A 9,678-nucleotide genomic window follows, 5' to 3' on the forward strand; every position below is an offset into this window, starting at 1 on the left:
TGAACCTTGATATTATCTAAAAAAATAAATTAAAGTCGAGATAAAATATTTTCACCCTGTTTAATTTTGTGTTTTTAGATTTTTTTTATTTGTTTTGTTTTCAAGTTAATCCATTTGTTTTTTATATTCTAAGGGTGTTTATGGTGTTTTTAAATGAAAATGAATTGAAAACTGGGTTTTTAGCGTAAAAACAAATGTGTACTGATTTTCTAGCCACTACAATGATGGTTGAGTTATGAGTAATTGTTTTTTTTTAAAAAAAAAAACCAAAATAAAGGTTTAAGACATGCGTGAACCCTTACAAAAAAGAATTAATTCCCTTTACAAAATAAAAAAAAAATTAAGGACTTGAACGCATGACGGCACGATCTTGGTCTCTTTTTTAAAAGGTTTAGATTTGTATGTCTGGCCTTTTTTTTCTTTTTTTTATCACTTTTATTAGCTTTTAATTTTTTTATTTTAATTTATTCTTTATTTTTTTTAAAAAAATTGTTATGATAAATTTAGGTAAAAAAATAAATTTAAAAAAACGAAGTTATAAAACCTAGTGTAGTTCATGTTCCAGATTATGAGCTTAATAGGTAAAACCATATAAATTGGGTTCATCCAATATATTTTTGTATCAATATTTTTTTCATAAAAGATGTATTAATAAAAGTTTTAAACATAATTTTTTTTAAATTGATCTTTATTCTGATTTGTTTTTTACAATGTTATTATGATCTTATGATTTGGATCTTAGAATTAACAGGTTAATCTGTATTACTCTAGGTCATTTAATATGTCGTTGTGTTGGTATTGTTTTTTAAATATCATAAAAAAATTTATTATTTTTATTTTATTTTATTTTATCCTTTAATAAAATTTCTTTTTTCTATTTTTTATTATCATATATTTTTTTCAATATAAGATTCCAAGAAGGAAAAAAGAAAAGGCTCCAACAATTAGCGGCTCGGAATGCAGAAACTTTTATCTTGGACGGTACTGGTAGCGTCAGTGAACTAAATCTCCAGGAACACTTGAGCCCAAACAAGAACCGTTTCTAACTTTCGATCCACCGGGTAAAGAAAGACTTGAGAAGACAAAAGGTGCTCCTTGTTTTAAGGGTTTGGAGACTTCTTTTTGAATTCACTATGTTTTATTGTTTTTCCTGTCCTAATTCTTTTTACTGATATAAATTATCAAGAATATATGAAATTAATTATAGCTTGTTTTAATAAAAATTTATTTTATAGTTCATTTAAGATTGATGGGGAGAATTACATTTGGCTATTTTATACAGTATTCTTATTACAAAATAAAATTAAGGTAAAATGTTTCGGTTGAGCTTTTTGTCGGAGTGCATCTATGCCCGAATATGTACCTGCCTGCATTGACATATTTACATGAACAACACATCGCCCTTGTAATTGAAGCATCGTTTACAAACGGTATCTTGCATGTCTTGTTTAAAATCCAGGCAATCGCACTGGATTCTGAAACTCCTTTTAAAGATCATTTATAAACAAACAATCAATGAATAATTCTAAGTTAGATCCATGAAAACCGTGTTTGAGATTAAGCATTTGAAATTAAATCTTTGTTATGAAATCATGCTCCGATACTATGTTAAACACTTCAAAAAAATAAAGAGAAATCCAAGAATAAAAGAGGAGACGTCTAGGATTTTATTGATACTACATTATAGGGTTTTATTGATACTGCATGATGTGATCACTATAATCTAAAGGAATAGATTTAACATAAATATAAAAAAAATTATATATAGGCTAAACTGAAAAGAAAATAAAAATATTATTCTATCATTAATAAATAAAACAAAATAATCATATATTTCTTAATACCTATTTTAGAGACGAAATGATTCTTGTTTAGTCTGTGTGAATTTATCTAGCATCTCCAACATTATCTTATATTCTTCGTGTTGCTGGTTCTGATGAGATGATCTAAAAATCTTTTTCAATAAAAAATTAAGAATTTATTTATAAATTTTTTTTAATTAAAGATTAAAAGGTTTATGTGTATTATGCGTCTTCAGCCTTCTCACATTGAAGATTAAAAAATCTTCTCAATTTCTATATCCTATCCAAAGTATATTATATTATAAAACTATCTAAATGGTTTGGGGAATCATTGTTCCCAACACACAAAGCACTATGGATTACAACAGTAATCCACAGTGCTTTTTTTTTTTTTTTGGCTAACTTTTCCCTCTTTTTTTTTTTTGCTAACTTTTCCCCTTTTTTTTCGTTTTTTTTCTTTTTTAAAAAAATTATTTTTTTTTCAAAATTATTTTTTTTTCAACTTTCCTATTTTTTATTTTTTTTCATTTATTTTTTTTCCAAAATTATTTTTGTTGATTTTACTTTTTAAATATTGACCTGATTAAAATTTTTGCTTTGTAATTTTTTTCTTTAAAATACTGTGGATTGCTGCGATGCTTTTCCACATAGTTTTTTTTATTTTATTTCTTTATTTTTCAAAATTATATTTGTCGATTTTTTTTAATATTGTGCTGATTGAGAATTTTTTTTTGTAATTTTTTTTCTTTAAAACATTGTTGATTGCTACAATGTTTCTCCGCATGGTTTTTTTTTATGATTTTCTCCGAAATTATCTTTTTTTTATTTTATTTTTTAATATGTAGCTGGTTAAAAATTACAGTTACAATATGTGAGGAAAGCACTGTAACTTTCCTCGAAAATTACCGTTGATTGATACAGTGTTTTTTCCCTCATGGTTTTTTCCTGTTTTTGTTATGTTTTTCCCTAAAATTATCTTTGTCAATTTTATTTTTTAAATATTAAGCTGGTTAAGAATTGCAATTACAAGTAAATACAAGTTTTTCCTTACAAAACACTATGGATTGATACAGTTTTTCCTCACATGGTTTTTTTCCAGTTTCTTTTGTGTTTTCTTTTTTTGTAATATTTTTTTCCAAAATTATCTTCGTCGATTTTAATTTTTTTTAATATTGAGTTGGTTAGAATTTAACTTTGTAATAAAGCTTAATCATGTAGGGAAAGCATTGTAACTTTGCTCATAAAACATTGTGGATTGCTACAGTGTCTCTCCGCAAGGTTTATTTTTTGTTATAATTTTTTTTCAAAATATCTTTTTCAATTTTATTTTTTTAATATTGAGTTATTTGTGAATTACAATTACAAGTCATTACAAATAAGGCTAAATCATGTGGGGAAGCACTGTAGCTTTCATCACAAAACACTGTGAATTGCTACAGTGTTTCCAACATGATTTTTTTTTTCCTTTTTTTGGTGTTTGTTTTGTTATTTTTTTTCTAAGATTGTCTCTGTCGATTTTTAAAAAAAAATATTGAGCTGGTTAAGAATTTGGCTTTGTAATTTTTTTTCTTTAAAACACTGTGAATTGTTGCAGTGTTTTCCCATGTGATTTTTTTATGATTTTTTCCAAAGTTATCTTTATCGATTTTTTTTTAATATTGAGTTGGTTAAGAATTACAATTACAATAAAGCTAAATCATATGAGGAAAGCGTTGTAGTTTTTCTCACAAAACACTGTGGATTGCTACAATATTTCTCTAAATGGTTTTTTATTTTATTTTATTGGGAAAAACACTATAGTTTTTCTCATAGAACATTATCAATTGCTACAACGTTTTTTCTCATGGGTTTTCTCCTTCCAAAATTATCTTTGTTGGTTTTGTTTTTTTTAATATTAAGTTGGTAGAGAATTTAGCTTTATAATTTTTTTTCTTTTTATTAACTGAAAAGCTAAATCATGTGGCGAAAGCACTGTATCTTTCCTCATAAAACACTGTAGATTGCTACAAATCATTGTGTTCAGTCTCTAAGTTTTTGATCACCAACACAACTTTTTTTCCCGTCATGAAATATTTGCTTCATCATACCTTTAATTTCTATTACTTATCTAGCGCTGGTTCACAATTATAATACTATCAAGTGCATTTGTTTTACAAGCCCGCGGCAGCGCGCTAGCATGTAATCTCGTTTTAATTTCTATATCCAATCCAAAGTATATTTTAATGTTTAAGATCGTAGTGGTTATTTTTAAATTTTTATTTTAAAATGTATTAAAATAATTTTTTTTATTTTTTAAAATATTATTTTTAATATTATTACATCAAAACAATAAAAAAAAAAAATAGAAAAAAAAAAGCGTTGACAGTTCAGCACGAGCCTACCCAAGTTATACTAGCTAGCAAGAGTTTCCCTCGTCCTGTCTTTCCTGTAACCTGACAAGGCTTGTTAATAGATTAATCATTAATGTGCTCGAGACAGGCCCTTCATGTGGTAGGTTACGTATCGTTTGCCTCTGTTGCAGTCATGGCCGGCTAAACCTGTACCTGTTCCAGCATGTATTGCGAAAATGAATTAATTTTCTCAACGAAAATGATTACACTCATGAAATCCAGGCATTCAAAAAGCTTGAATGATTCAATAGCAAGTAAACAAACCTGTCTTCTTGTCAGCGTTCAGGAATTGTTTCGTTGATGCCTTCAGATGTACACCAACAAGTAATCATCACCGTCTACTTGCATCTACTTGCATTATAGACGTACATGGTTGAAAGTGAGTTTTTTTTTATTTAAAATTATTATTATTATTTAATATTTTTAAATTTTTATAATATACTAATATTAAAAATTATATTTTTTAATATTTTTTTAAAAAACAAACACTTTGAAAACGTACTCTGTCTATTACGAACGGCTATCACTATCTCCTTGGAAATCCAGCCCCATCCACCGTCGGCAGGGTAAAGGAAACTAATGCCAGTGGAAGCATAAGCCAATGGATGACATTTTCAGTGGCTGATTTATTTTCCTTTCTGGGCGAAATAAGTCGTGCTAATTATTTACGTGACAGGAAAAATGATGATAAAGGCCAACCCCATGTGTACGCGGACAGGAAAGGGGCGGCCAATTCTAACGCTACTGCTAGTCTTGGACGCACTCGGCAGTTGTTTTGCTTGCAAATAAAACCACCACCAGCTCCGCCATTTTTCAAAGCATCCACCCAACTTTTATTCCTTTCGAAGGCTTTGTTAGGGTGTCCGTGACGGTGAAAGTGGTTTTTTTTAAAAAAAATATTAAAATAATATTTCTTTATTCCTTGAAATTTATTAAACGATCCAAAATTTCTTAGAATCTCCTTTACCCTTTCTTTTTTATCCTTTGTTTGTTTGCCCTATTTTCCACAAAAAGAACAGCGCGGCTGTTTAACTTCTCCTCCTTTTCAGGCCGTGTCCAGTCCCTGTATTAATCTTAAAACCCCCACTGGTAACCAGCTAGTGTGTGGTGGGCCCTACACCCAACTAATCCATAAGTACTAGCTTCTAACATAAGCCAACCAAACGACAAAACTACTTTTTAAAAAGGATGAGAAAAATGAAAATTCCCTACCCTCTACAGTTATTCTAGAAAAAAGACATACTTGGGGGCTGTGCATGCTGTCAACAGAAAAGAGAAAAGCAACTGGTGACCGACTCCCAACCGCCTGTTTTGTACTCTGCTATGTCACCAGTTGAGTTGTGTTTTAAAGTTTTTTTTTTAAAAAAAATATATTAAAAAAATATTTTTTATTTTTTAAAATTTATTTTAAATATTAATACATTAAAAAAATATAAAATTATAAAAAAATTAATTTAAAATAAAAAAATTATTATTTTTTAAAACACAAAAACAACCGGGCTCTGAATTAAATATGACTAAAAATCTAGCCAATAGAATTATGGCAATATATTCTAATCATGACTGGAAGTGTTTAGAAATGTAGTCGCGGTTGTTTTTCAAAATGATTTTTACTTATAAATATATTAAAATAATATTATTTATTTATTTTTTAAAAGTTTTTTTTAATGTTGGTATATCAAAATGATATGATAATATAAAAAAAAATTTAAATTTTAGCAAAAATCTAAAACTGGGCAGAATCTACTCTAACATATTAAAAAAAAGAAGAAATTGTGTTAAAATAAGTTAAAGATGACAAATCACACTAACTGGGGTATGGTATAATACACAAGTGATTTATACAATCATGGCGCTAAATGTTATCGGCGTTAACAGTAAGATTTTCTAATACGATGACTCTGTTTCCATGGCTTTACTAATAATTAAACAACTATTATGTTTTTTTATTTGACCGCATGAATGGCTAGAATGGTTTTGCGACAACATGAACTTCGTTATCTCCAGTCACTTCTTTCGCACTAGAATCATATAGGAAATGACCACCATGACCTGCTGGCTCAGACCCCATCTAATACTAGTGTATAAATAACGACAGTTAGCTCTGTTTCTAAGGCAGAGAGCACCCATCTGGCAATGGCCATGGAAACCCATTTGCGTGTTGTGTTTTTCTTGGTAAATGTGGTTGTGCTGGGTGTTTCTGGCGCAGGAGGAGAAACAGCTGTTGGAGACCCGGGAATGAGAAGGGATGGTTTGAGAGTGGCCTTTGAAGCTTGGAATTTCTGCAATGAAGTTGGCCAAGAAGCTCCTGGCATGGGTAGCCCCAGAGCAGCTGATTGCTTTGACCTCTCAAGTAAGAACAAGCACCGTAGAAGGAAACACGCAGTATTGAAGAGTGGGTCTTTCTTTATTACTATTCCTTTTCAATTATTGAGTTTTTTATTGCCAAAATCAACATCTAAATCTTTGTCGCTGCTCAAATGGGCGTGTTTACTCGTAGCTTCTATTCATTTGAAGGAAATGTTCATTACTATCATGGTTTTTCTTTTAATTTTCTTTATTCTAGCTTTTATACATAACCACACAAAAAAATCAGTTTTTTTTCATGCTGTATTTGACTCTTTATCTGTTGCACTCAACTGTCTCCACTGTTTCTGTTATATGCATGCTAATTCTTTGTTAAAAATGAGGCAGGTTCTTTTCTGAAACACCAGGTAAGTGAAGCTGATAACAAACTCGGGGTAGGACAGCCTTTCCCAGGTTTGGCCCCAGGAGCCATAAACAATACCGACCTTTATGCAATGCAGAAGGAGCTATACCTGGGTTCATTATGTCAAGTTGAGGATACCCCGAATCCATGGCAGTTTTGGATGGTCATGCTTAAAAATGGAAACTATGACACAACTTCCGGTTTGTGTCCAAGGAATGGGAAAAAGGCCCCTCCTTTTAGTCCAGGAAGGTTTCCTTGTTTTGGAAAGGGTTGTATGAATCAACCCATGTTGTATCATCAGCAGACTAAGCTTTCGGATGGTGGTATAATGAGAGGAAGTTTCAATGGGACATATGATTTGGGTTCTGACATTGGAAGTGGACTTGATGGAATCTCTTTTTATGAAGTGGTTTGGGAAAAAACAGTTAGTAATGGAAGCTGGGTCTTTAGCCACAAGCTCAAGACTTCAAAGAAGTACCCATGGCTGATGCTGTACCTCAGAGCTGATGCAACTACAGGATTTTCTGGAGGGTATCACTATGACACAAGAGGAATGCTCAAAATTGTAAGTAGAAACTGTTTGAAATATTTTTTTCCTCCTCAATTTCAAAGCAAATCCCAGTCATCTTGACAGATTAAAACTAAGCTGCACTAGCAAATACGTATGAGTTCGCCTTTCTATATTCAGTTATTCATTACTTAGTAAAGGAAAAGAAAACGGGAGAAGGTACTCTGGTGTGTCTTGATGATGAAGGTGTATTCTTGTGACTTGGCAGATAGAGATTTGTTTTGTTTCTTGTTAATGAAAATTGGTATTTGTTTTATTTCTTGTTTATTAAAATTGATCACTGTGTCATAGGAAACAATCAATGATTGGACAGGTTAATTACCTACCCGGAATATTAAATCAGGGTATCAAAATGATTTTGGTTAGCTGTCTCTGTCCTTTACAGCCATTTTGGAACTCAGTTATTCATCTGATATTTTACTATTTTCAAGCTCATATCTAACAAAATGGTCAAAATCCAGTTGATTCTTAATCCATATTGTAAACTTCTACTGGGATTTGTCCAACTAGTACTGTTTCTATAGGCCTTGAAAGATTTGGTGGAGGTCACGGGCCTCGTAATCTTTTTATAATCATAGGACACGAGAAGCTTCAGCCATTTGGACATGGTTGCAAGTGCACACTTCCTTTACTTAACAAGTCTTGTGATGGATGGCACCACCGGTCTTGAGGTTGAGGTTTGATTAGGCAGACAAAAGGAACTGATACGTAGTAAATTTGGAGACTTGTTCCTATCCTTGTTCGGTAAGCTCTTAAATATACGTGTCAGTATACAAAAGAGCACATACTTACTCATGAAGATATTGATTGTGTGTTTTGTGTTTGCTCTGATACTAATTCATGTAAAATGAAACTACATGATAAAAATACTAAATCAGTTTGCCTGGAGTCAGATCAGTATGAACCACAGTAGAGTAAAAATGACACCAGTCCTGTTTTTTGTATAATTGTCCTCCTGAAAATGGTAACAAGTTAGCTGTCTTGCAGCTTCCAGAGTCACCTAATTTCAAGGTCAAAGTGACTTTGGATGTGAAACAAGGGGGAGGACCCAAGAGCCAGTTCTATTTGATAGATATTGGGAGCTGTTGGAAGAACAATGGTGCTCCATGCGATGGAGATGTGCTTACCGACATAACCAGATACAGTGAGATGATTATCAATCCTGAAACTCCAGCTTGGTGCAGTCCCACAAATCTAGGAAACTGCCCACCATACCACGTTACTCCAAACAACACAAAAATTTACAGAAATGATACAGCTAACTTCCCGTATGGGGCGTATCACTACTACTGTGCTCCAGAGAATGCTCAATTTTTAGAGAAACCTGTCAGCACTTGTGATCCCTACAGCAATCCTCAGGCACAAGAGCTAGTTCAGTTGCTGCCTCATCCTATATGGGCTGACTATGGCTATCCAACAAAACAAGGGGATGGTTGGGTTGGGGATGCCAGAACTTGGGAGCTTGATGTGGGTGGGCTTGCAAGTAGACTTTACTTCTATCAGGTCAGTAGTCAAACAACCCCTTTTAGGTGTAAATGCTATAAAAGTGATGAACAACCAGATAGTCACCATTTTAGTTCTTTCACTGCAGGATCCAGGTACCCCTCCTGCTAGAAGAATATGGAGATCCATCGACATGGGTACTGAGATTTTTGTTAGCGACAAAGATGAAGTAGCGGAGTGGACTATTAGTGATTTTGATGTTACTTTCACATAATTTGGTGTTCAAAATTCTTTTTTCTTTCAGAAAAATCCCTTTCGAGATTAAGAGGGGAAAGGGGTAAAGGCATCATCTGCTACAATGATAATTTAGAAAGCTGGGATTGGATCGAGTAGCCAAAAAAAACCCGTAAGGGCCTGGCATTCTTGTGCTGTGAGGCACATCAGCGCATCCAATTGTATCCCGAAACATCAATTAATGTGAAAGAAATATGAACTGTGTCAATTTTACTGCATCTCTCCAGTATTTTGTTTCAAGTATAGAAGACATCTTCTTCTCATGCAATGATGCGTGATCTACGGATCTACCCACCAGGAAAGAAAAGCAACTATGCTGATTTCCTAGACTGCTCGGACAATAATTTCCTAGAGGGCGAAACTGTTCTTACCATGTGGTCATTTTAATTTTTGGACACGTGTCATTTTAATTCGGACCTAGGTGGATTGGTCCTCCCGTGTGGTTTAACCTAACTTGGTACCAAACTGGTC

At 32.3% G+C, this 9,678-nt stretch overlaps 1 protein-coding gene across 2 annotated transcripts; it reads left to right on the plus strand.

Annotated features, from left to right (window-relative positions):
- The first annotated feature begins 6,152 nt into the window (after window positions 1–6,152).
- On the plus strand, window positions 6,153–9,425 carry LOC7460497 (uncharacterized). 2 transcript variants are annotated; one of them, XM_002302768.4, is made up of 4 exons: window positions 6,153–6,545; window positions 6,887–7,467; window positions 8,458–8,973; window positions 9,062–9,425. In XM_002302768.4, exons 1-4 carry the CDS (start codon window positions 6,329–6,331, stop codon window positions 9,185–9,187), a joined length of 1,440 nt encoding a protein of 479 aa, XP_002302804.2. In that variant the 5' UTR covers window positions 6,153–6,328; the 3' UTR covers window positions 9,188–9,425. The 2 variants fall into 2 exon arrangements, with proteins under 2 accessions (XP_002302804.2, XP_006386687.1); XM_006386625.3 differs by having other exon boundaries at window positions 6,154–6,587.
- Window positions 9,426–9,678: the final 253 nt, after the last annotated feature.

Source organism: Populus trichocarpa, chromosome 2 (genome assembly GCF_000002775.5).
Source record: "Populus trichocarpa isolate Nisqually-1 chromosome 2, P.trichocarpa_v4.1, whole genome shotgun sequence".
Lineage (NCBI taxonomy): Eukaryota > Viridiplantae > Streptophyta > Magnoliopsida > Malpighiales > Salicaceae > Populus > Populus trichocarpa.

Coding starts and splice junctions, on each gene's coding strand:
- LOC7460497 (XM_006386625.3), top strand. CDS start 6,329: ATGGCCATGGAAACCCATTTGCGTGTTGTGTTTTTCTTGGTAAATGTG. Junction 6,588..6,886: donor GAAACACGCAGTATTGAAGA/GTGGGTCTTTCT, acceptor AAAATGAGGCAG/GTTCTTTTCTGAAACACCAG. Junction 7,468..8,457: donor CAAGAGGAATGCTCAAAATT/GTAAGTAGAAAC, acceptor GCTGTCTTGCAG/CTTCCAGAGTCACCTAATTT.